The sequence below is a fragment of the Protomyctophum parallelum genome (assembly GCF_964188405.1).
Source record: "Protomyctophum parallelum genome assembly, chromosome: 9".
NCBI classification, from domain to species: domain Eukaryota; kingdom Metazoa; phylum Chordata; class Actinopteri; order Myctophiformes; family Myctophidae; genus Protomyctophum; species Protomyctophum parallelum.
Genome location: NC_139706.1, coordinates 3408884 through 3436726, shown reverse-complemented (window position 1 = coordinate 3436726; position 27843 = coordinate 3408884). Strand labels below are relative to the sequence as shown.

Sequence of the window (27843 nt, the reverse complement as noted above, 5' to 3'; positions counted from 1 at the left end):
TGGGGCTGGTGTGTGTGTGTGTGTGTGTGTGTGTGTGTGTGTGTGTGTGTGTGTGCGTGTGTGTGTGTGTGTGTGTGTGTGTGTGTGTGTGTGTGCGTGTGCGTGTGCGTGTGTGAACATGCACTTGTCAAAGGACAGCAGGATAGTGTCATGCTGCATGCAGGGGCTCCAAGCATGGAGTCAGACAGACGTTGAACACACACAACATGAAATAATAGTCACCGGAAATGAGGGAGAGACAGAGAGAGAGTGGACTGCTTCAACACAGCACACGTGACAGAGGAAGATACACACTACACAGTGGCATGCAGGAAAGAGAGTGAGATTTAGTGAGGTACAGAGAGCTTGAAAGAAGGAGAGCAATTAAAGACAAGAAAAAGATGGTGGAAGTGTGTGATACATATAGGAAGAAAGGGTGCGTGCGTGCGTGCACGAGAGAGAGAGATCATTCTAAAGCAGCTCCTCATGAAAGAATTAAACAGAAAGAAACATTGACTCCCAAGGGTCAGCATTGCCATGGTAACAGCTCCAGTATTCAAGGGGTAGTGAATGGGAGTGACGAGCTAACACACATAAACTACACACAAAACTACACACACACACAAACGGTACAAAAGCACATAGAGAGACATACAGACGTATCGTTTCCACTATTCATATACTGCTGTGTGTCTTTGCACTGCAAGGCCATTCACACAGGTAAGATGTAGAGTTTCACCTTTTATTTATATAGTATTTAATAGTATTTCGCCAAGTGTCAAATAAATAAATAAAATGGACAAAATACAGTATATATCTATTCAACTATTAATTTGCTTTCCTGTTAAAATGACATTTCTGCTTTTAAACCCATTCTGGGCCGGAAACCCCTTTTGGTGTTTTAAGCATTATGTTATACTTTAGCTATTGAAATATAGCAGATCTACAAGCTCATGCCGCGCTACGAGCTTGTAGATCTGCTATTCTTTTTTTAATCGTGAAAATGTGACGCAAACCTTTGAAAATATATTCTTTCAGAGCGAACTTTTTTTTTTTTTTTTTTAAGATATTTTTTTGCGGCTTACGCCTTTTATTGATTTTTGAAGGGACAGACAGTAGGCTGACAGGAAACGGGAGAGAGATGGGGGGATGACATGCAGTAAAGGCCGTGTCGGGTCCGGGAGTCGAACCCGCGCCACACCGCGACTGGATCACCAGTCCGGTGCCCAGACCGTTACGCTACGGCCTGGGCCCAGAGCGAACATTTTTAACTCAAATCTTTGCTTCTGGGGGGGGGGTCCCTGGAACAACATATTTTCAGATGGGGGTCGGCAGCGAAACACATATAGTTTTTGGGGTCCTTGACATGTAAAACTTTGAGAACCACTGACATAGAAACATATTAACATAGGGTTTTTCTGAAAACTGATTTTGAAGGCTGATTTAGTGTGCTCGTGCGCGCGGCTGTGCGTGCACCCTTATGTGCACACACGAGGGTGCACGCTTCTGTGAGTGTGGGCGCTGGAGGACAGGGGGGACAGACAGCTCTGTTGAACATCTATATTTGCTTTCTGTACATGTACAGAGATCAGATTCATACGATTTTTTTCAAAAATAGCAGACCTACAAGCTCGTAGCGCGCCACTCGGTGGCGCGCTATGAGCTTGTAGATCTGCTATTTTTCAATAGCTAAAGCACAACATGATGCTGACGCCAAAACGGGTTCCCGTTCAGAATGGGCTATATAGCTCTCTCTGTTTGTGTGTGTATGGGTACTATATAGATCTCTCTGTTTGTGTGTGTATGGGTACTATATAGATCTCTCTGTTTGTGTGTGTATGGTATACTATATAGATCTCTCTGTTTGTGTGTGTATGGTATACTATATAGATCTCTCTGTTTGTGTGTGTATGGGTACTATATAGATCTCTCTGTTTGTGTGCAGTGGGTGCATTCAAAGACCACTGAAAGACAACATCGCTGCCACTCCAATCAGCGCCCCCGCTCACATACATATAACGTTGCTATCTACCGTCACATATAACGTTGCTATCTATACTGTCTCATCTCTCAATGACAAAATGTGCTCATACAGAGAGAAGAAAGAGGGACGGGCGTGGGTGGAGGGAAGAGGTGGAGGAAGGCAAGGCTGCATGGCTGAAGAGAGATTTGAAAAACCCTGAGAGAAAGAAGGAGAAAGCGGGAAGGAGAAAGGCAGAAAGGCAGATAGACGGTGAAAGTACAATTAATCACGCAGAGAGGGAGAGAGGGGCCGTGAGAGAGAGAAAAAGTGAAGGATGAAGGATCAACCTAGCATACAATAATAGAGGAACATGAAGGCCATGCCAATTACCACCCCCACGGCCCTCTCTCTCTCTCTCTCTCTCTCTCTCTCTGCCTCTCTCTCTGCCCCTCTCTCTTTCATCCTCATTTCTTCATCTCCATTCTGTTTGCTGTGGTCTTTTAAGCCTATCAACACTGGCGCGGCAGCGACCCTGATTCCATGGCACACTGTCACACAGCATTCCACGGCTCTCTCTCTACGCTATGCGGAAGATGAATTTACATAGAAATGGGAAAATTAGCACGAGGCAAGGAGAAGCCGATGACAAAACAAGAAAAAAAGCTTGCCGACTTCAAACCCCCGACATCACTTATTCACTTTTCCTCATTTCGCCTCACATATTGGAGAATTTGCTTCCCCCCCCCTCGAGTGTTTTGTATGTGGTGCCGGCGGCAATTCACCTCTCTACAGGATTAACAGGGGCTAATATTTCACTGCTCTGTTTACTTGTTCCTTCAACTTCAAGGCTCTCTCTGAGAATGAGAAAAAGTTATCTGTTTATGTAGATAGTTCCTAGTTGTTCTCTCATTTATTGCCGCGTTGAGGCTGCAGCCAAAGTAAACACCAGTATTATGTCAGAACCTCATATAAATTGAGTGAAATGAAGGGGTCTCTCCAGTAGGCCATTTCAACAGTCGTTGCTATGGCCTTTAAATGTGGCACCATTACAAAAAATAAATAATATAAGAAATGTAACATTTAAGCTTCGACTATACGCTCGCAAATCTCTGGCTAAAACTCTCAATTATTGTCAAGTCTGCACAGCCGTTTCTCCTTGAGAATCGGAAAACATATTCAATACAATGATTTCTTCTTGGCAGGCCTTCCATTCAGTGGTATGGCTGTGCAAAAGACAGATTTTCATTTATTTTCTAAACTGTCTGGAGACAAACGACAGATCAATGGGGAGGAGGAGGGAGAGATAGAGGAGGGATGAATAATACAAGAACCAGGAGGGAGGGAGGGATAGACCATTTTTATCCAAGGACACACACACACACACACACACACACACACACACACACACACACACACACACACACAGCGCTGCAGGAGCATGGGCAGTGTGGATGTTGCTTTGTGATCCCTCCTGGTACTAATGAATACATGCATGTCTTCGGTGGTATATACACCCTACTGACTGTATAATGAGGTTCACTGTTTCACATCTTACTGTTCTTTGTACCTTCTATTGATTTGAGGTCTGTCTGTCTGTCTGTCTGTCTGTCTGTCTGTCTGTCTGTCTGTCTGTCTGTCTGTCTGTCTGTCTGTCTGTCTGTCTGTCTGTCTGTCTGTCTGCCTGCGTGCTTTTATTAGTAGTCCTATACTTTGCTTTATGTACTTCCATGTAGTATAACTGCATATTGGTGGACATGCACAAACATTGTATAATGTACTCTCTCTTGCACGCACGCACGCACGCACGCACGCACGCACGCACGCACGCACGCACTCACGCACGCACGCACACACTGTGCAGGGTCTTTTAGTATTAAACCATTATCTTAATCCTGAGTCTATTTTTGCTGATGCTGTTGATTTCTATACCCTAAGTTCCAATGCTGCCGCCAGGCAGGCAGCCTTTCTATACCCACAATGCTCAGCTCAGGTCAACATTTCTGCAGGGAGAAGCTGATTACATGACGGGTTGCAGTGTGTCGCCAAACTAGCCATGCTAGACATTATTTTAGTGCTTGCCTCTTTCAGCATTATTTTTTATTGTATTTCTTTTTTTAAATATTTTGTTTTTCCTTGTGTGTGCATGTGTGTGATGAGCGAGTGTGCGTGTGCGGTGGTATTGCATGCTATATTGTATAGTTATCACTATATGACCGGGCACCCATTTTGGTGTCGGCATCATGTTATGCTTTAGCTATTGAAAAACAGCAGATCTACAAGCTCATATCGCGCCAACCGAGTGGCGCGATACGAGCTTGTAGGTCTGCTATTTTTTGAAAAAATCGAAGAACGACTGACATTTTTAGAATCTGATCTCAGGTCAGAATGGGTTAATCAGACCAGTGTGTGTCCAGTGGAAACCCTCGTGTGAATCTGATCTCGGGTCAGATTCAGAATGGGTTAAGGGGAAAGGTGAGAATCTGTCTGCAACCGGCCACATAAGTCTCCGAACCCTAACCTCAGTCTTAACCTGCCACGTGAGTCAGTTTTCACGTTTTTGCTTCGGCAGCAGTCATTTCTCTTCCGTGACGCCTATACCTGCAATGCAGCCAGTAGGCCTCTATACTGGTCTGCTGGTGATTATGGGTTGATAGCATTGGAAGCAGGTGCGTGTACTGTACACAGCATGCCACTTTCACCCACTGTAGTGGAGAGACAGATAGTATAAGCACTGCCTGGGGCATGGCTGTGAATGTCTGGTCCCTGGGGGGGGGGGGGGGGGGGGGGGGGGGGGGGGGGGGCAGAAACAGTACACAGTGTGCTGCTTGTCTTTAAAGGACAACTTTAGTTTTTTTCAACCAAGGTTCATGTTTTAGGTTGTTATTTAAGAAACTAAAAGGTGAGTGTTTTGCTGCTTTCTTTCGTTTTGGGGATTTTAGCAGTTTTTGACAGGGGCATTCGAGCATGGGGCTAAATATGTATTTTTTGACAATATTATGGCGACTTATTTTTGTATTATTTACTATAGTCCTAATAAACCCCAAGAAATTACATCTGGCCACAAAAGATCACAGATCTATTGAATGTGACAAACTGACATATTGAGCCTATACACAGTAAGCCTTCCCCCAGTAGGCTATACCTTCACATTCAGTAGATCATGTGATCTTCTGTGGCCAGATGTAATTTCCTGGGGTTTATTAGGACTATAGTAAATAATAAATAAATAAATCAAAATCAAATTAGGTAAAAAATACATATTTAGCTCCATGCTTGAATGCCCCCGCCCCCCTAAAATCCCTAAAACGAAAGAATGCAGCAAATGAAAAAAAAAGAACACTCATCTTTTAGTTTCTCTAATAACAACCTAAAAACATGAACCTTGGTTGAAAAAAACTACAGTTGTCCTTTAAGCAGAAATAGATTGTTTCATTTAGTATGAGTGGGAGAGTGAGAGAGATCGAGTTTAGGGAAAAGCAAAAATTTCACTTGGTTTCATCACCCCAAACTGTGTGTGTGTGTGTGTGTGTGTGTGTGTGTGTGTGTGTGTGTGTGTGTGTGTGTGTGTGTGTGTGTGTGTGTGTGTGTGTGTGTGTGTGTGTGTGTGTGTGTGTGTGTGTGTGTGTGTGTGTGTGTGTGTGTGTCACAGTGTGCGTGCGTGCTGCGTGCGTGCGTGTTTGCACAGAAGCTGCACTGATATAGCAAGTAGTGATGACAATCTAAGGGGGTCAATGAAGCATATGGCAATGTGAAAAAACAATTTAACAAACAACAAAAAACACACACATGCAAACTCGCGCACGCACGCACGCGCACACAGCACAGACACACGCACACTCACAGGCGCACTTATCAGAGAAATGTAGCATGTTAGTTTGCCGTGTAGCACAGTCAGATTACTGTAGCCGTGTTGTCGTTTGTCACAGTTTGTCCTTTGTATGTTGAAACACTCATCACTCCCTTCACCCCAACGATAGGAGGAAGAGTCATCTTTCTGTTTAAGCTCCGTAGACAAATGGACACAGATACACGCAGCAGTGCAGGGACAACTGTTTGCGGGTGTTGGGAGTTTGATCTTTGAAGTCTTAAGCCATTCTGACCTGAGATCAGATTCATGCGAGGTTTCCACTGGACAACACACTGGTCTGATTAACCCATTCTGACCTGAGATCAGATTCAAAAAATGTCAGTCGTTCTTCGATTTTTTTTAAATAGCGGACCTACAAGCTCGTATCGCGCCACTCGGTGGCGCGATATGAGCTTGTAGATCTGCTATTTTTCAATAGCTAAAGCATAACATGATGCTGACATCAAAATGGGTGCCCGTTCAGAATGGGTTAAGCAGGGGACTTTAGCTTAATCTGCCTCCTGCTAAGCTTACCTCCCTCCAGCCCTCCCTCCCTGACTGGCACACACCCGTGCTATAGCACACGTACAAAAAAAATAATAATAGGATGCCGCTATACCCACTCTGCCAGTATCTTCTTTCTTGACCTATACCACTTTATTTTAATGAATTATACATGATGTGTGCACTTTTAGACTGTAGCTGTATCTGATGTTGTGTTTCTGTTCAGTTTGTGTTTTTTAAGATAGATTTTTGGGGCTTTTATGCCTTTATTGATAGGACAGTATGTAGACTGACAGGACATGGGGAGAGAGACGGGGAGTGACATGCAGCAAAGGTCATCGGGATTCAAACCCGCGACTATGTCAGGCTGGCATTGCGTCCTATAGGGTGCCCGGACTACCACGTGGTGTTAGCATCATGTCGTGCTTTACCTATTGAAAAATAGCAGATCTACAAGCTCATATCGCGCCACCCGAGTGGCGCGATACGAGCTTGTAGGTCTGCTATTTTTTGAAAAATCGAAGAACGACTGACATTTTTTTAGAATCTGATCTCAGGTCAGAATGGGTTAATCAGACCAGTGTGTGTCCAGTGGGAAACCTCGTATGAATCTGATCTCAGGTCAGAATGGGTTAAATATGATATAGTCTCTGTCGGGTGGAAACCTATGTCCAAAACTGTTACTTTTCAGGGATTCAAATTCGCAAAACGCATCACTTCACGCCGCGTTTCTGCTGCATCATCAGCTTGTTGATCTGAACGGCGAGTTTTCTGCCCCGACAACGACGACATCATATTAAGAAGTTGTTCAACAACCCGCTGAAAGCACCAGTAGGAATCTCTCACGTGGTTTTGGGGTCCGGTCTACTCTCCTGGGGGAGAATGTATGGCCCCGTGTGACTTATGGTCAGCTCTTTATAGGGGTGAGCCCACTGCACACACGGCCCACTGCTCTCTTTATGAAGACCAACGTCTGTCTGGGAGGAGAATTATTCTGGGAGGCCATCCTGACACACACACACACACACACACACACACACACACACACTGGTATTGCGATGCACTGACTGCTTCAATAGATAGAATAGAATAGAAATAGAGAGACGATCCGGACACTGTATTATCTCATGACTGAAATAGCAAGCAAGCCTATATATATGTTACAAACCTCAAATGCACAACAAGGCTATATATACGTGTCAACTTAAGTCTCTCCTCTTGCAATGCAGTCTATTGTAGTCACATGTCACTCCTTAACCCATTCTGACCTGAGATCAGATTCATACGAGTTTTCCACTGGACACACACTGGTCTGATTAACCCATTCTGACCTGAGATCAGATTCTAAAAAAAATGCAGTCGTTCTTCGATTTTTCAAAAAATAGCAGACCTACAAGCTCGTATCGCGCCACTCGGTGGCGCGATATGAGCTTGTAGATCTGCTATTTTTCAATAGCTAAAGCATAACATGATGCTGACACCAAAATGCTTGACGTGTCTCCTTCTCTATAACTGTACTATACAGTGTCTCACTATGCTGCTCTTCATCTACTGTACTGTGTGACTCTTCATCTACTGTACTGTGTGACTCTTCATCTACTGTACTGTGTGACTCTTCATCTACTGTACTGTGTGACTCTTCATCTACTGTACTGTGTGACTCTTCATCTACTGTACTGTGTGACTCTTCATCTACTGTACTGTGTGACTCTTCATCTACTGTACTGTGTGACTCTTCATCTACTGTACTGTGTGACTCTTCATCTACTGTACTGTGTGACTCTTCATCTACTGTACTGTGTGACTCTTCATCTACTGTACTGTGTGACTCTTCATCTACTGTACTGTGTGACTCTTCATCTACTGTACTGTGTGACTCTTCATCTACTGTACTGTGTGACTCTTCATCTACTGTACTGTGTGACTCTTCATCTACTGTACTGTGTGACTCTTCATCTACTGTACTGTGTGACTCTTCATCTACTGTACTGTGTGACTCTTCATCTACTGTACTGTGTGACTCTTCATCTACTGTACTGTGTGACTCTTCATCTACTGTACTGTGTGACTCTTCATCTACTGTACTGTGTGACTCTTCATCTACTGTGTACTGTGTGTCTCCTCATCTCTCTGGCTGTGCTCCTGTTGTCTGCGAGGCGCAACAGGATCACTGCCTGACCTGTGAGCCCCTCCATCTCCACAGTGCTGATCACAGCAGAAATAGACTTGCCCTATAGCCAGGCCCAGGAGAGTGTGTGTGCATTTGTGTGTGTGTGTGTGTGTGTGTGTGTGTGTGTGTGTGTGTGAGTGTGAAATAGGTCTCTCGTTGTTGAGTCAAATAGCTGCCAAGTGTACTGTTCCACTAAGTAGCCTCTGTGTGTGCCTATACGTGCGCATGTGTGTGTGTGTGTGTGTGTGTGTGTGTGTGTGTGTGTGTGTGTGTGTGTGTGTGTGTGTGTGTGTGTGTGTTTGCGCATGCACAGTAAAATCCTCTGAGAGTGTACAGACCCAAAAAGAGCTGCGTGTTACCGGGATGATGACGAAGCACAGTGCACAGAGAGAAGGAGGGAAACGGAGAACATGGACAGAAAGAAGTGTATGCACTGGAATAAACAAAAACAAATAGATCAAAGGTTTATTATTACCACCGTTGCCTTGACGTTTTGAGCCTAGTGGTACTGTATATAGACCTTTGATCTTTTTGAGCATATATTCCAGCTTTTGTCACTGTTCGCTTCTGCCCTGTGACTGGTATTTTAGACTTCTTAAGATGTGGGTGCTCTTCTAGGCTTACTTGGTTATTTTGCTTGTTATAACGAGATGTCAAAATTGCCACCCGGCCTCTTCAACTGCATCAAATAAGACACATTTCTAACCAGTCGAGTATTCCGCCAGAGGGAATGCAACAAATGATGCCCGCCTGCCTACACACTATCCATGGGTCCACACACACACACACACACACACACACACACAGCAAAATCCTCAGTGACAGTTTAACTACGCAGAGTAAGAATTAAATGGACCCTTATCTTCCCTAAGACAGTGTTTCACATGTCCACTGGTGGGGACCCAGCAGCACTGCTGGTTTTCATTTGGCGCGGGTCAGTAGGGCGCATATTTAGAGCTGAGACACCAGCAGGTTGACGGCCATTAACCACCTGCAACTCTAAGCATTAGATGTCCAGAACCGCTTCAGTACTTCAGAGGAGGGCAGGAGGGAGGGAGGGGGAGAGAGAGAGAGAAACACACACACACACGCAGACCAAAAGAGGCGGACGGAAACACACGGCACATTAAACGGTGAAGTAGCAATGGTGAAATTGCCACCTTCACTCTGTTCATAACATTTTATTATAGATGGTCCTTCATTAAGGGACTTCCTTAAGTGCATACTGTGAGCGCTATTAGGAAAATGTGAGTCAAGTTCTAGTTCAGTTCATTTCCCGGCAGCCTTTCCCCTTTGGTTTTCTTCGCTGGTGAGTCCAATAAACACAATCAGCTAAATGTTTGTTTGTGGGGTCGTGTCCTTGTCACGGCTCTAAAGCGGTGGTTTTCAACCCTTTTCATTTCAAGGCCCATTATTTATTCGTCATTTGAGCCCACGGACCACTATGATGACATTTAGCCTCTCAGACCCAAAACTGAAGAATATTCTGTTGTCGTCGATTAAGATAACAATTATTCTACGTTCTCTAATTGTGTAGACTTGTAAATGAAGTAATTTAACAATAATTTAACTCTTGAGAGCCTAAAACAAAAATGTTACACTCTCAAGAGTTAAAGATCTATAAGGGTCCATTTGGTTACCAACTCTCCATCATTTACCTGAGGAACACCTGGAACCGCTGGTGGTCCCTGGACCACTGGTTGAAAACATTGCTCTATAGCGACTCCTGTTGGTTGGTCAGTGTGGAGAGATCTAGCATTAACTTCTGTGTGTGTGTGTGTGTGTGTGTGTGTGTGTGTGTGTGTGTGTGTGTGTGTGTGTGTGTGGGTGTGTGAGTGGGTTGGGGGGTTCATGAGTGAGTGATTTGCAGAGTGCTTCCTTTTTTTTTATACGTTACAGCATTTTTCCTTGATGTCACTTTTCATTTGGCTGACAACAGGCATTCATGTTGTATTTTAGGTTATACCAGCTTGGACCTAACCTGACTCCGCCAGCGGGTGGCAGCAGTGAGTTCCTCCTCCTGCTCCCATCTGGTCTCTGTCCGGCAGAGAGATGTACTCAGAACTAAATCTGATCAGAGCGATATGCGGCCGCTAGAGAGGCGGGATCAACGCGAGACTGGTGACGTATTGTAGCTGTGGCCACAGCGCAAATGTAAACACAAGTTAACAGGACTACAACTAAAGTTAACAAGACTACAACTCAAAAGTATATTATGGAGATATCAGATTTTCGTCCCGCTGCTTTCCGGTTCATTGTTTCTGCTTGAGAGAAACCAGATCAAGGTAGGAGGAGGGAACTTTGTGAACTCAATACTGCCGCAATCTGGCGGAGTCAGGTAGGGCTTGGACCCACAAGCTACTTTATATTATAGGTGTACTGTAGAGGAAAACAAATGAGAGAGGACTAAGGATAGACCCCTGGGGGGCATGCACGGATTATGGCTTCTGTCAAGGGGCCCTGAGAAAACAAACTAAAAAACTTGCCGCGTTCGGGTGGGGGGCTTTGCGATGTTGTGCACACACAGGGCCTATTTTCACTTGAATCCGTCCATGCCTGGGGGACACCAGACAACTAAGTACGGTCGGTATGTAGGGTTCAACTGGCTCAGTGCTGCTTGAACTTTGTGTACCTTCAATGGCACAAATGCATATTCGAGGAGCGTCCTTCGTCAATATTTTGTCATTCCTTTTGGAGGCTTGTTTGGACGCGCCAAACGACATGAGTCTAACTCATGTTGATTAGGTGATGTACTGGTGATGTAAAGCAAACGGTGCCAACACAATCATTAAATACTCTTTATTGTTAATGCCATTTAATGTTTGTGTTAGGGACAAGATGACGTAAATCATTTTAAAACAAACATTGAACAAAAAAAAAACAGAAAACATTAAACCTGTGTATATCAAAAATTATCTTGGTGACTGAAAGTGAACCTGACTCCAAAGTCCCCTGATATTTGCAGAGAACTTCCCGCGCCGACAAGGAATAACAGGAAGTAGGAAGCAGGTGGTTTTTTTCAAAGGTGAAAGGTCAAAGGAAATGACCTCTTTCCAGAAGGAAGTGGCTAGAGGGAGAGGCTATTATAAACAAGTAATGGCACAGCATTAATGTGAGTGTGTGCGTGCCCGTGCGTGTGTGTGTGTGTGTGTGTGTGTGTGTGTGTGTGCGTGCGTGCGTGCGTGCGTAGGTGCCGCTAGACCCCCGTACAGTAGTGATATCACTAACTAAACATGAAGTGCCGCTACATTCAGTGTTCAGATCTTGCTGAATGACAGACGAGTCCAAATAATAACCCAACAATAACACCACAACACATTGGTGCGTTGGACATAAATGGCCATTTGCTGATAACTAAATAGAACCGAATTCTAGGAAGATTATGCAATGCTATATGTTAAAGGGATAGCTCACCCAGAAAATATGGAATTGTTGTTTAATCATTTGAAATAGGCTATATAGGCCCTATATACACATATATATATTTATCTATAAATGCACCAAGTCTCTCTATAAGTACGTATACGTCTATAATCCACGCAACTCGAGAACCGTTCGCCCCGCCGACTTCAAATTTGACACACCCGTTCCACACACCCCCACAGGGAGACTTTTCCAACGGTTGGTTCCCAGTGGGAACCGGTTCAGTTCTTTTTGGTTTTTAGTCCATGAGCCAGAGGTCCAACATTTGTGGACGAACTATACACTATATTAAATTGTTTATAGGATCAATACAAGTAAATAAATACATGATAACCCTTCCACAGTAGTAGCTTTTTCATATTTTCGATTATCTTGCATATTTTCCTACATAATGCCTCATTTGCATATACAAAAATGTAAAATTTGTAATACAATAAATCATTGTGTTCGTGTAAGTACTCAATTGGGGAAGTTTCATGGTGATAACAATCTAATATAGGTATGGTTTTGCCCACTCAATTCATAATTAACATTTCAATTTTGGAGCTCTGGCTCATGGACTAAAAACCACAAAGAACTGAACCGGTTCCCATTGGGAACCAACCGGTGGAAAAGGGGCCGGAGTGTGGAACGGGTGTGTCGAATTTGAAGTTGGACCTGATCACCCCTGTGTCTCCATATACTGTATGGAGCTGGTCTGTTCTGACATCACAACACTTGCATGCCTGCCACAGAACTGATAGGAATAAAGGGACACAGACAGATGGGGGGAACGGGTACTCTGACACGGTCGGTATATATAACGGGTATTGCATAGCCGGGTGGGGGCATGGATCTCCAACTTCCATCGTTACCGACTCAGGTGCTCTACACAGCCGGGCACTGTTCTATAGTATATATATGAAGGAAAGGGAAAAATGCTGTATTATTTACTTGCAGACCAATACAAATTGGTCTGCAAGTTTACCCAAACATGGGTCCCTGACCCACTGTTTGGGAAACAACAGTGCTCCACAGTCACACACTGCAGCTGTCGGCTAACAAGGGCTCAGATATGCCTCCGGGTTTCTGTCATTCACTCACTCAACCAGCCAATCCCTCCTTTTGCTCTTAAGTCGTTTTGTTCCATCTCTCTTTCTCTTATTCTCTCTCTCTCTCTCTCTCTCTCTCTCTCTCTCTGCCTCCCTCCCTCCCTCCCCCTTTCTCCCTAGGGTGGTTGAATAATGTCACCACATGCTACAACAGCCGTGCTTTTGGCAAGGAACACAGAAGAAGACAAGGGGTATCCACACCCTAAATACAAATAGTAGACATCACCGGTCTGCATTGCACCGGACGCCGATTCATCTTCGTGTGTGTGTGTGTGTGTGTGTGTGTGTGTGTGTGTGTGTGTGTGTGTGTGTGTGTGTGTGTGTGTGTACTGTGTGTGTGTGTGTGTGTGTGTGTGTGTGTGTGTGTGTGTGTGTGTGCCCATGAAACCCATTCATCTGGTCACAGTGACCCGATGTCGTTTTGGTTACAACAACTGTACGTCTGCACAATGACAAGAATGCTTTTAAAACTCTACAGAGAACGCTACAGAGGCTTGACTTACTAATAGCCCTGTGTGACCTGCGTTTGTGTATGTGCGGGTGTGTGTGTGTGTGTGGGTGTGTGCGTGCGTGCGTGCGTGCGTGCAGTGGTGGAAAAAGTACTCACATTTTTTAACTAAGTAAAAGTATCAATATTGCCTTCACACCCCTACTCGACCATTCGACCTATGCTGACCATGCATCCGTGTGTGCGCACGCACGCACGCACGCACGCACGCACACACACACATACACACATACACCCACACACACACACACACACACAGACACAGACACAAGCCATGTAGTCATGGTCTGCTGCACGCTATAAATAGCATGAAGAGCAACAGGGGAATCACCGTCCTCTTTCTAAGTGTCTTCTAAGTATCAGCAGAGCATTAGCCCGCTCATCTCCCCCTGCCGCCATTACACCATTCAAGTGTCCGCTTCAGGCTGAGATGAGCTCGGCGTAGGGACGTCTTGGACATCCTGGAGCTATCTGGCTTAAAGGCTCATGACTTTCAAAGGCCAATTTATAGTCTAGAGAGACCAGGGTTTCTCAGAGCGGGTGCCCTGGCCACCATAGGGTGCCGTGATGCAAGTCCAGGGCTGGTTGCAGAATACTTTGATAATATCTGAAAAGTTTGGGGATACAGTGGCTAGAGCACTGGTTCCCCAAAACACTGGGTCGGCCCATTTGTGGGTGGCTGATGCATTTGTATGGGTTCCTTTAATGTCTCCACCAGGCCGAAGGCATGGGGAGAGAGTATGTTTTGCACTCCGGCGGTGCGTCCGTTTCAAGCTAATCTCCGGCACCGTTGGCTCCATCCATGCCAAACTGTGCACACACACTCCCAAGATGCCAACGATGAACCTCTGGCCCAAATTCTCCAGAACGGCCTGTTATAGCACCACCACGACTTTTGTAAAACAAGTTTCTTTGATATTACTCCTCCAGATATTGTCCAAAAATCACGCAAATCGTTACACAGTGTCTCATGTGTTCGAGACGGGATCTGTCCGATATTTCATATTCCATCTTAATTGGCTAACTTTGGCTTGCAAAATTTGCAGGACTGGTCCGTTTTGAATAAAAAGCCTCAAATCATGAACGCAGCAAAATGAATGGCCGATGTTTCAGTGGAACCACAAAAGCACGGCCAGTGCTATCAGTGCTATGCCCTACAGCACTGGTTCCCAAAGTGGGGTCCGGGGACCCCCAGGGGTCATTAACCCATTCTGACCTGAGATCAGATTCATACGAGGTTTCCACTGGACACACACTGGTCTGATGAAACCCATTCTGACCCGAGATCAGATTCTAAAAATGTCAGTCGTTCTTCGATTTTTCAAAAATAGCAGACCTACAAGCTCGTAGCGCGCCACTCGGTGGCGCGCTATGAGCTTGTAGGTCTGCTATTTTTCATACCGATCAGGACATAAACAGTACAGCTGGACTATACCCTGACTTTAATTCAGAACCAAACACACACACACACACACACACACACGCACGCACGCACGCACGCACGCACGCACGCACACACACACACACACACACACACACACACACACACACACACACACACACACACACACACACACACACACACACACACACACACACACACACACACACACACACACACACGCACACGCACATGCATGTCCATTTGGCAGACCAGGCAAGTCAATAGATGAAAACAATGCCAGGCCAAGCTAATCAATACAGCGCAATCATGAAGAGACCATGATGATAATCAGTTAAAGTGATTGCAGCCAGTGCCAAGGCTACTTGCCTCTCTTTTAAACAGTGTGGATGTTTGCACTGTGATCTGCTTCTATAGAGCGGCGCAGTCCCTCCCCCTTTCAGAACAACGAACGGCCCAGGAAATGAAATGCAATGCATTCTGACCATAGGATTTTCTTTAAGTATTTATTTAAAGACGGTTACGCCGCGGAAAAAGCCAACTCGGATCGTGACAAATCATGACAATGAACACAATGTTTTGGGCCGATCAAATAATTTATAAGAAGAAAAACGAAACAAATAGTGTTGTCTCCTGCCTTTATTTTCTTCTTTCTAATGATTTGATCGGCCCAAAATATTGTGTTCATTGTCATGATTTGTCACGATCCGAGTTGGCTTTGTCCGCAGCGTAACCGTCTTTAAATAAAAATCCTATGGTCAGAATGCATTGCATTTCATTTCCTGGGCCGTTCGTTGTTCTGAAAGGGGGAGGGACTGCGCCGCTCTATAGCAGCTATTCAGTATTTAAGTCCGACGTCATTTTGTAGTGCTACGTTACGTCCGGGTCCAAGTGGCACCAGCTCCCGTCCGCATCCCATTGTAAATAGAATATCTAAACGCGTGAATCTTTTTAAATTGACGTTATTTTTCAGAAAGGAAAGCCATAGAGGGTTAAAATGGGTCTTAATGCTTCCAACTCGAGTAGAATTATTAATGTTTTGTACAAGTGTCCATGACAACAAAAATATATGATGTGGAGACAATAAATACTATTATTATCATTATTATTGAAGGTGGCAACAGTCCATTTGCCCGGTAAAATATTTCGGGGGATATTTACAATGTGTGCAGGCTTGAGTATGTTGAATCTAGTTTGCATTAATGAGGATTTAGTTGACACAATCAAATAAAATGGCGATAGTATTCCATGTGGGGCAGACGGCCTGTCACAGCCAGATTTGGGAGAGCAGCGCAGCTTTGTTGTTGCGAGGAAAGCGGTAAAATGAGACTTTCGTGGTTGTTTTCGTCTCAGATTTAGTCCGACGGAGGGTCACAGTATAACTCCATGGGGACACAAAAGCGACACAAAAGTAGGACCCGGAAGTATCTCAGGAGGGGGCGCTCACGTCACAGCTAAAATACTGAATAGAATCAGTACTACGATGAACTACATGCTAAACAATGAAGTGAAAAGGTTCCAAATGGTTCCAATGCAGGGGTCCCCAACTAGGGATGTCCCCATCACGTTTTTTTTGCTCCGGAAATAAATAAAGTCAAAATGAATAATAATAATTGTAAGAAAGGTAAAAAAACTAAAAAAGAATAAAGAAAACGTGATATATACTCACAGCAATATTTACATTTTGGGTCTGTGACTGTTTTTGGGTCTGTGACTTATGTGTTTAGTTATGAAATGTTTGCCGGATGCTTTCAACCTAAGATAATGTTCTGTAAGAATGTTTTTGAAATAAATAATATCCATAACCCAAAATGTCTGGCTATAATCACAACTGACAACTTCAAGTCATTTAAATGTTGTCTCAGAAACTCTCAAGAGTATAAGCCCATTCACATTTTTTGTCAAAACAAGGGGAATTAACCTTTTGGGTTATTATGAGCGCACGCCTCATCCCATTCCTCCCTGCCTGGGGGAGACACACTATTTGAATACAATCAGAAAAGAAAAGTATAAAGGCAGTTTTCTGGGTAAAATCAATGGATTTTCTTCATGGAATTCCTGCTTCATTGGAGTGGACTGAACAGTGGAGTGGACTGAACAGTGGAGTGGACTGTACAGTGGAGTGGACTGCACTGTATACAGTGGAGTGGACTGTACAGTGGAGTGGACTGTACAGTGGAGTGGACTGCACTATATACAGTGGACAGACGATAAGCAGGGGGAGAGGGAGAGGTGTTCAAATGAAGGATATGTGATACGCATAGACTGTAAATGGCTAAACATATCTAGGGTGGCATTTTAACTGACCAGAATTCTGATTTTCTGTATAATGAGCTTAGCAGGGCGAGAGAGAGAGTCAGTCAGAAACCAAGAGAGACGATAGAGTACAGTGTAACTGTACAGAATGACAGGAAGACCGCGAGACGGAAAGACGCAATTACATGGAGTTTGTCTCGCCGAGAGACCACCACCTGTCGTCACACATAGCTGCTGTGCGTTTGTGTGTATAGTGGTCACATGGTCATGTAGCTCTCCTCACCTCACACCTCACACTGTGCATCCTGTCCACACATGTTCACATCTAACACTGCTAATCTCTCTCTCTCTCTCTCTCTCTCTCTCTCTCTCTCTCTCTCTCTCTCTCAACCTCTCCCCCTGTCCAATCATGTCCTCATCTCTCCGGTCTTCTCTCTCTCCCTTTCCTCTGAACCTCTCCTTTCTGTCAGACATGTCATGTCTCTCTCCTCTCTTCCCTTTCTTTCCTGTGTTTACATGGCTGTAAGTAACCAGGGCCAGACTCTTTGCCTCGTCCAGCTGCACTGCAAACAGAGAATCATGGCATCTTCAGCCCAGCCACGGTCAGACACACACACACACACACACACACATAAAGCTCTGTTATATATGCCCTCTCCGTCAACCCTCGTACCCTCTGATCTGAGGCCAATTGGCACAACACAGACACACGCGTGCACGCACGCACACACTATAAAGTAAACATGCACACTTGCACACGTTAACTGCACTCACACCACTCGCACACGTGTGTGGACACAAACACTGCATACACAAGCGTCGGTTGAAAACAAACATACACAGAGGAACCCGGAGTAGCTGTTTATTGTTTGGAGGGTTTCATAGAACTGAGGAGACACTAGAGCAGGAAACTTGACACAGTGATGTCATGTGGGGCTGACTGAACAGACAAGACAGACAGACAGACAGACAGACAGACAGACAGAGTAATGTATTTTTAACATATTATTAATCTGTTAACATATTATTAATCTGTTAACTGTGAGAGGATCTCAATGGAAAGAAGTCTCAGGGCTTTCCGGTGTAATCCTCGAAATGTACCAATGTGGTTTCGATGCTTTTCAAATAAGCCAAATAAAATCAAATTAAAAGTCAGACAGACAGACAGAGACAGAGACAGGCAGACGGGCAGACGGAACCAACCTGTTTGATGCGGTCAGGGTTGACGGTGGTCTGCGGCTGCAGAATGCTGACGGGCTCTGACTTCTGGGTGCTCTGTGGCATCTCGCGCACCTTCTCGGCGATGAAGTCATGGACGCCGTTCAGCGCCTCCACCGTGCCCTGGATCAGACACACACGCTCCGTCGTTCCTGCAGAGAGACAGAGCAGATAGGACACGTTCAAGTTCACCATTTCCGCGGACACATGGGTCACATAGGACACATTATTATGGGTCCCCCCTTATTTTTTTTAAGTGGTGCAACCACTTCTACATCCAGCTTACAATGTCCGTGTGCCTGTTTGTGTGTGTGTGTGTGTGTGTAGTGTACCCATGAGCATGAGTGGTGTGCGCATGCGTGGAATTGGAACGAGAGAAGTATGTGACATGGCTGCCACCTGCTGGACGCAAACGATACAGAGAAGAAATTTAAACGATACAGAGAAGAAATTGGAACGATACAGAGAACCAATAGATGGGAGTTGCACCACTTGGTTCACACTGGTGTGATTTTTTTAGTGAAAAGTAGTAGTGCAAAATAGCCTACTACAAGCCATTCTGATGGGTGATCATTATACACGGAGAGAAATAAAACTGTTAAAATGTCACGATTCAATATTATTTTTCAGCTAAGTCAAAATAATTTAAACCATTCTGAACGGGCACCCATTTTGGTGTTGGCATCATGTTATGCTTTAGCTATTGAAAAATAGCAGATCTACAAGCTCATATCGCGCCACCGAGTGGCGCGATACGAGCTTGTAGGTCTGCTATTTTTGAAAAATCGAAGAACGACTGACATTTTTTTTAATCTGATCTCAGGTCAGAATGGGTTCATCAGACCAGTGTGTGTCCGGCGAAACCTCATATGAATCTGATCTCAGGTCAGAATGGGTTAAGACAATGATAGCTGAGAGTTTTGCTCATTTCCACTACATCTGTTCAAAGCCTTGCAGTGTGTCTCTTTCCAGGAAGTGTTCCAATCAGGAAATTAGCCCCTTCATCACATAAATAAAATGCATTCCTGTCATTTCCAACTGAATCGCTGTCTGCAGTTTTTCTGCAGAGCATTATGTGCAATCATGCACCGTATATACAATGCGCTACGCTGCGGTGATTTATCCCGGTGTAAAGGGGTCAGTCGGCTCTGTAAAGTAATGATGAGTGACCTGAGTTTAGGTCAACAGATGAACACAGCGTTTGCGACATTTTAATTTAAACCCTTGGCGAAACCACAAGAGTGTGTGTGTGTGTGTGTGTGTATGGGTTTGTTTTGGTCACGTTTAGACGGTGCCTCGGTATTGGTTACAGTTATCCATATACACAGATGCTCAATCAGGCTCAATCAATGGCTCTCTGTTGATCCCACTTCAGAGCCGCGGGCGTGCCAGAGGTCCGTGTATTTACACAGTAAACGCATCATCATCGTCGCTGACGCGTCTCTCTCAGTGAGCGTCTCGCTTCAAACGCGGCCGACATACTCATCGTGTCACCGACAAATCGGGGGGCCGTGTGTACTGACTGGGTACTGCATGCGGTGCAATGGAACAATGTCGTCTGAGTTGACACATAAACTGGCAGACGGACAGACGGATGGAGGAAGCGGACAGAGGGGTGGATGGATGGATGGATGGGGTGGTTGTAATGGAGGAGAAACTAGGCCAACCTAAAGCCTCTCAGTCTCTCAACGTGATCGTGATGCTTTCAGCGACCAATCTCTCTCTCTCTCTCTCTCTCTCTCTCTCACTCACTCTCTCTCTCGTCCCCCTCCCTTCCAATAGCTCTTCCCTCTTCTATCCCTTCCCCCCCTCTCTCTCTCTCTCTCTCTCTCTCTCTCTGTGTGTGTGCCTCTCTCTGCCCCCCCCCCCCTTACTTCTCCCCCCTCTCCTGTCCTATGTCCTCCTCTCTCTCTCCCTGTTGGCTCCAGTGAACAGGGTGTTTTCTCCCATCAGCTCTTATCTTAGTTCAGCAGTCTGTCAGACTGTGCTTCCTGCTCCCCCTCCCCTCCCCTCCCCTCCCCTCCCCTCCCCTCCCCTCCCCTCCCACCATTGTTACAGGCTCAGTGTGAGGCTGGCCTATAGGCTATCCACGGAGGAGGAGGTTCGAGTGATTCGGGGAGTGAAGGAGGGCTGGAAGGGCAAATGGAGTTATGGAAGAACGGAAGGGCATAGGGAAAGGGGGGAGTGGTGAAGGGGTGCACGATGAGTAGTAGAGAGGAGAGGAGCTATAGATAAGCATGGCTATATTGAAGTAATTAAGAGTTTAGACCTAACTGCCTATAGGTGGTGTTGCAGAGTTGTGTTTCAAGTTCTTCAATTCTTACATTGTATTGTTTCCTTTAGTGCAGTGAGTGTCTAATATATTGAGTAGCCTACTTGTCTTAAAGAAATGTAAAAACATCACGCCGGATGTAAAAGAAGGTCATTTGGCTGACCAGTGATCTATAAGTTGTACTGTATAGTACTGTATATAACCTGGGAATACACAATTTGAGGTCAAGCTATCAATACAGGACTAATCTATGGTGTTCATGTTTCAATACCACGAGGAGGATATTCTGGGCCAAGTTCTGTAAGAATATACAAAATAAAAATAAATGGCCTAATAACAATTCAATAGAATTGCACCAAATAATAACAATAACGGAGTTCAAAAAGTGTCATCGGTTGACTTACAATCCAGCTAATAAATAAAATGAGTCATTAATCAGACCAGTGTGTGTCCAGTGGAAACCTCGTATGAATCTGATCTCAGGTCAGAATGGGATCAAGTCTGTATTGTGGAGAGGGCTGCCACGACCATTGGAGTGTGTCCTTGGTTATACTAAGAGAACTGGACCTCTCTACCGACAGCTGGTGCCCTCTGGGTAATCTGGACTGGGCAATCAGACACAAGGATTACCAGGGCCACTGTCCTGGCACATGAGTTTGTAGGTAGTTTGTGTGCGTGCGTGCGTGCGTGCGTGCGTGCGTTAGACATTGGAATATATAAATCTTTGCAAACAGAAATTGCACAGATAAGACAAACATACTGTACAAAGAAATGACTGGCGATGCCTACTGTCATATTATAAAAATAAATAATTGAATATAGCCAAAATGTACGTGCATGCGTGAGCGTCTGTATGTGTGTGTGTGTGCGTGCGTGTGTGTGTGCATGCCTACGTAAGGTCGTGTCGGGGGGGACGTGTGCCACATTTTCATTTACCGTTTTACATGCACAGACTCAACTGCAACGTGTGTTTACATTTTCCAGTGTAAAACTGCACGTTTGACATCTTTACTGTCGTGAGATGTTCGGCGGTTTGGTTTTCCCCCAGCTGTGGAAGCCATATCCGTAATGTTGTTAAAAAGTCCCACATTCACGTCAGGAGGTCAACGTCAGATGTTAGAGTTCCCCCACGAGACCCGTATTATGTGTATCATAAATGCTACTGCATAACTCCATAAGTACAGTTGTTATAGGTCAGTGGTGTTCAAACAGCAGGGGTTGAAGGGGTTCCATGTACTGTAGGCGGTCCCAGCTACAGTAAATGAGGGAGAGTTGGTAACCAAATGGACCCTTAAAGATCTTTAACTCTTGAGAGTGTAACATGAAACCAAAAGTTTGGTTTCATCTTACACTCTGCATGAATAACATTTTGTTAAACATCTGCTTAATTTACAAGAAGTCTCTACACAATAATTGTTATTTTGATCTCTCCTGTGGTACCAACTCTCATACAACAATAACACAATTATAAATATCCCTTAGTTTTGGGTCTGCGAGGCTAAATCGATAAGTCCGTGGCTCAAATACTGAGTCAATAATTGCCCTTGACATGAAAGGGTTGTCAATAATTAAGCTAATTAATCTAGGAAGTTGATTTTCCTTCATATTAAAACCTCAAAATCCTGTTGGAATGAAAGGCATAATTCCCTGTGCAATAAATAAAGAAATGACAGAGCACAGAAGGTCTCCGTCAATATACAAAAATACAACCGTGAAGTGAACCTTCGAGCGTCAAGTTTCAAGATGCCAAAAAATCTCATTTTGGACTTTAACCCATTCTGACCGGGCACCCATTTTGGTGTCAGCATCATGTTATGCTTTAGCTATTAAAAATAGCAGATCTACAAGCTCATATCGCGCCACCGAGTGGCGCGATACGAGCTTGTAGGTCTGACATTTTTTTTAATCTGATCTCAGGTCAGAATGGGTTCATCAGACAAGTGTGTGTGTCCGGCGGAAACCTCGTATATGAATCTGATCTCAGGTCAGAATGGATGATATCCAACTCGGAGTGGGTTTGCCCGGCGCGGCTGATTCCCAGAGAGACGATCAACAGCGGTCGCTCAGTATACAAGAACAGGCTTCATCATCCTACATAAGGCTGTGGACTCTGTCATGGCAGTTTGTTTTTAGTGAGGTCTAAAACAACATGACTCACTCCTTCCTCCTCTGCTCTCCTCTCCCTGGTTGGCCAGAGAGGCACGACGTAGGCTGGAGGCAGAGAATCATCAGGAACTCCTCTCACCTCTCGAGCGAAAAGGATGCCTGATGAGATTCATTCTATACTGCTCTAAGCCCCGAGGAGGACGTATTTAGAAACATCTAACTTTTCTCTCTTAGTATGGAGCTTACTGTTACTATGGTGTACAAAATATAGGGAGGAATATGGCTAGCAACAGCATGGGCAAGTCAACGAGAGAGATTGCAAGGTACATGACGTTTGATTCCCTTTGCTTTATCCCATTCTGACCTGAGATCAGATTCTATAAACGTCTTCTACATCCTGACAGTTTTCTGATAAAAGCTATGTTTCTATGTCAGTCGTTCTTCGATTTTTCAAAAATAGCAGACCTACAAGCTCGTATCGCGCCACTCGGTGGCGCGATATGAGCTTGTAGATCTGCTATTTTTCAATAGCTAAAGCATAACATGATGCCAACACCAAATGGCGTGCCCGGGTCAGAATGGGTTATGCTCCACTTTCACTTCCAGGATAAGACCTCACCCGCCATCACTATCACCATGGAATTGAGACCTTAAATCATCTAGCATTCACCGGTTCTATACAAATAGCCCAGAGGAGAGAGATAAAAAAGTACCCTATAAGACACGAGGCAAAGTCACTGATGCAGCCAAGACAGAATGACAAAAGTGTCCAGTCATCCTGGAACCTAACCTCCCAACAGTTACCACTAGTCGTACCCTTGGTGGCGATGCGGTGGGTGGTTTAATGTAAGCTCATTAAACAGATCTCCTTAAGGCTGTGGATAAGCTCACGTTTACTGGGCTACCTTTGATCTGATCTGCTGGATTAGCCACCTAATATAAAGTATGTGAGGAGGGACTCTTTGTTGTCTTAACCGGTAATAAAGTAATTGGCATTCGGAGAAAGGGTCAAAGAAGGAGCTAGTCGAGTGCTCGTGCGACTATGACTTGACTGTGACTTACTGAAAAACGTACGTTTTTGTCTGTGTCGCCGTTTCACTGTGAAATTATCCATGGGATGAGGCCGTCTCGGCTCCACGTATTTTAGACCTTCTGAGAATGTTGGTGCCATTGGGCCTTTTAGCATAACACTTTCAATCAATCAATAGTGTCAGTCAGGCAGTCAGTCAATCAATCAATCAATCAATTCAGGAATTTGTTTCTTTACAACACAAAGCCCTCCGAGCCACACATAATGTATACAGTAGGGACAGTATATACATTTCACATGGGAGGTCAGAGTGCATCTAATACTAATCTTTATTGTCCCGAAGGATTTTGGTCTTCACAGTTCTGTTCAAACACTCACATCAAAACGACACATAAACACCAAGACAATAGAAAAAAATGAGGTCCCCACTGTACACAGCACCATCCTTTATACTGTACACAGCACCATCCTTTCGGCGGGGCAGTTTGTTTAACCCATTCTGAACGGGGACCCATTTTGGTGTTGGCATCATGCTATGCTTTAAGCTATTGAAAAATAGCAGATCTACAAGCTCGTATCGCGCCACCGAGTGGCGCGATACGAGCTTGTAGGTCTGCTATTTTTGAAAAATCGAAGAACGACTGACATTTTTAGAATCTGATCTCAGGTCAGAATGGGTTCATCAGACCAGTGTGTGTCCGGCGGAAACCTCGTATGAATCTGATCTCAGGTCAGAATGGGTTCATCAGACCAGTGTGTGTCCGGCGGAAACCTCGTATGAATCTGATCTCAGGTCAGAATGGGTTAATGCCGCTATACGGCCGAGGGGACAAAACTACTGAAACTGACCTTTTTTCACGGCAAGGTTCTTATATCTTTGTCAAGATGGCATGAGGTTAACCCATTCTGACCTGAGATCAGATTCATACGAGGTTTCCACTGGACACACACTGGTCTGATTAAACCCATTCTGACCTGAGATCAGATTCTAAAAATGTCAGTCGTTCTTCGATTTTTTCAAAAATAGCAGACCTACAAGCTCGTATCGCGCCACTCGCCACCCGGAGTTCAGCATTCTGAACCCTGATTTGTATGCCGCTCTGTGCTGGAAATAGCAGATCTACAAGCCCTGCGACATGCTGCATCGCGGCCCCAGTGCCGACTGCAAGTGGATTTTAGGTGATTGAATGCTATTTATTTTGTGCATTTGACCAACTTGACTGCATGTTTTGTGTTACTTACTGTATGCAGTTATAAGTGCTTAAGTATAAGAAAACATGTGTTGATATTATGAAATGTGTGAAAGTCCCATGGGGGCTGTGAATTAAAAGATATCACTGTAGGAGCGTCTTTTCCGCCAAGAAGGCTCAGAAGACAGAAATGCTGTAAACTTTGGCATTGCGCGTGAGGCTTGGAAGCCGATGTGTCACCATGGCAAAAAACCATACTCGGCTGAACGCTGCGATGCCAGCTCTTTTGAACACCCCAGTACAACATCACTCACACATGCAAACATGCAAATGTGTTAACCAAATGCAGTGGAAACCACAGCATGCAGGGTCTAACAGACTAATGTGTGACTGATACGTAAACCGCAGGCACTTTGTGTTAAGCACTCGCCCTCACCCCGACTAAAACCACACACTTCCTCTCCCTATTATCATGTTAAGTTGGAATCATTTCATATTGTGAAGCAGCAACTAATGTGTGGGTGAGTGTTCCTACGCAGCGATGCTAGGCTGTGTACACATTATTGTCTATTATGTCGGGCAGAAACCTTGTATCTCCAATGTCTGTCTTTGGTTTTATGAATATTATACACTGGTTATATATAAATAAAGAGATTGCGACTAACTAATAACCACGTTGAAACCATTCGAACACAGGTTTTGGACATACAGTACTGTATAAGGTTTGTGCACAACAGCGAGATATACAGCAATCCCAAACAATATAGAAAATCTCCAAATGTGGGACAAAATACTTTGGGCTGAAGTTCTGTTTAGGCTATGGACTGGAGGCACACACACACACACACACACACACACACACACACCACACACACACACACACACACACACACACACACACACACACACACACACTTGTTCTGGAAACATATCAGTCCAAGAAATGTTTGTTGTGTCCCAATGTCACAAACAATAGCCTGTCATCGAGCAGGAAGTGCCCTTTCTACCTCTTTTTAATTCTTATGCCTAAATGTCTCCATTTCCATGGAGACCCTTTTTCCATGCAGAAAGTGCTGACGGCGGTGGTGGACCAATGGCATTGTGTGGCGGCGTAGATGGATGCTTTATTGACAGACACCCCAGTGAGCCTATAGAAATGACCGCAAGGACCTCCGATAACCAATTAAAACACTTTAATAGCTTAACGACCAGACCCCAGCTGTGGGGACAAAAGCCTATACAGACAGATGGATGATACGACAGAGAGACATATAAGACTCGGGGAGAGAGAGAGATAGACAGAGATAGAGATTTTATATAGTGCTATTGTTACTCTCTTTAACCTATTCTGACCTGAGATCAGATTCATACGAGGTTTCCACTGGACACACATTGGTCTGATTGACCCATTCTGACCTGAGATCAGATTCTAAAAAATGTCAGTCGTTCTTTCGATTTTTCAAAAATAGCAGACCTACAAGCTCGTATCGCGCCACTCGGTGGCGCGATATGAGCTTGTAGATCTGCTATTTTTCAATAGCTAAAGCACGACATGATGCCGACACCCAAAATGGGTGCCCGTTCAGAATGGGTTAACCACACCAGCATCCATATTCTGCGGGGAACATTTGCCAAGAATAGCCGATCAGCTATTTTTTGTCTACGAGAGATGTTGGTGTAGAGGTGAAGAAGTGGTCCGAGTACAGAGCTGTTAAGTGGTCAATGGATGCAACCAAAGTATACTGTGCAAAGTACACTGATTTCACACAGACTAAAGTGTATATGTATTGTTTTTGGATGATACAGTGAGAGTGTATATGAGAAAAGGAGCAGCCATTATCTGGATGTGTCGTATAACCTGCGTTTGTCCAGATCACAGGACCACACTCTAGGCCAATTGGATGGTGTTTGGTTGATCCCTCGACTTATCCTTGCTCGGTTACCCAAGCAACCGGCAGTCCGTCCCCTCAACAAAACACGCACGTTGCACGAGCACATGCACGCACGCACGCACGCACGCACGCACACACATGCATTGTGTGTTACATGCACACATTATTATTGAGCCAGGCAGCTGTTGCTGATGTCATGTGTTGTTATTCCAGGGGAGAGGCCTTGTGAGGGGGTGGGGGGAGTGGGGGGGGGGGGGGGGGGGGGGGGGGGGGTAACGATATCGTCGCCTGTTGGGTGGATGCCTTGTACTGTACTAATGTCCAAAGCCGTTACTATTCAGAGGGATGGAAAAAACAACCTGTGTTCTCCCCACTGTAGTTATATGATTTGTAATGCTTTTCTTTGGGCTAGTTATGATTTGTAATGCTTTTCATTGGCTAAATATATCTAACACACCCACAGACAATAACACATCCGTGCACTTTCCACTTTCAAAGTCTTTTAGTTTTTTTTTTTTATTGTTGCTACTTTTTGCCTGACATTGTATATATAGGGCGGTTATTAATTTATAAAAACATAAAGAAATCGCTGAAATACGGAGATAAGAAAGAAACTGATATGAGGACAAAGACGGAGAGAGAGGACTTGAGTGAGACATACCATGACATAGAGGGAAGCCAGGAGGAGAGAGAGGGGGGGAGAGAGAGAGATGAGAGGGAGAGGGAGAGGAGGGAGAGGAGAGAGAGAGATGAGAGCATGCATGTGCTGATGTAATCAGGGGCAGTAAGGAAACTTGGAGGAGCTCAGCTTGTATGAGTAGATCAGCTCTTTATGATCTCAGTGCAGGAGACCTGCAGCCCTGCAAGGAGCCCAGGACACGCACACACGCAGGCACACTTTAAAATATCATTTAACATACGGAACCACATTCTCAGTGTGTGGATGTAACTCAGAGTATGTAATGTGCGCGAATACAACCAAACAGACCCTT

General features: G+C 44.7%; 1 protein-coding gene across 1 annotated transcript in view; it reads right to left on the bottom strand.

Moving 5' to 3' along the window:
• Window positions 1–27843, bottom strand: part of nova2 (NOVA alternative splicing regulator 2) — a 66639-nt gene that overhangs the window by 2115 nt on the left and 36681 nt on the right. The window contains exon 3 of the mRNA XM_083774116.1: window positions 18347–18513. Within this exon, the coding sequence (XP_083630242.1) occupies window positions 18347–18513 (167 nt within the window). The remainder of the gene's footprint in view (window positions 1–18346; window positions 18514–27843) is intronic.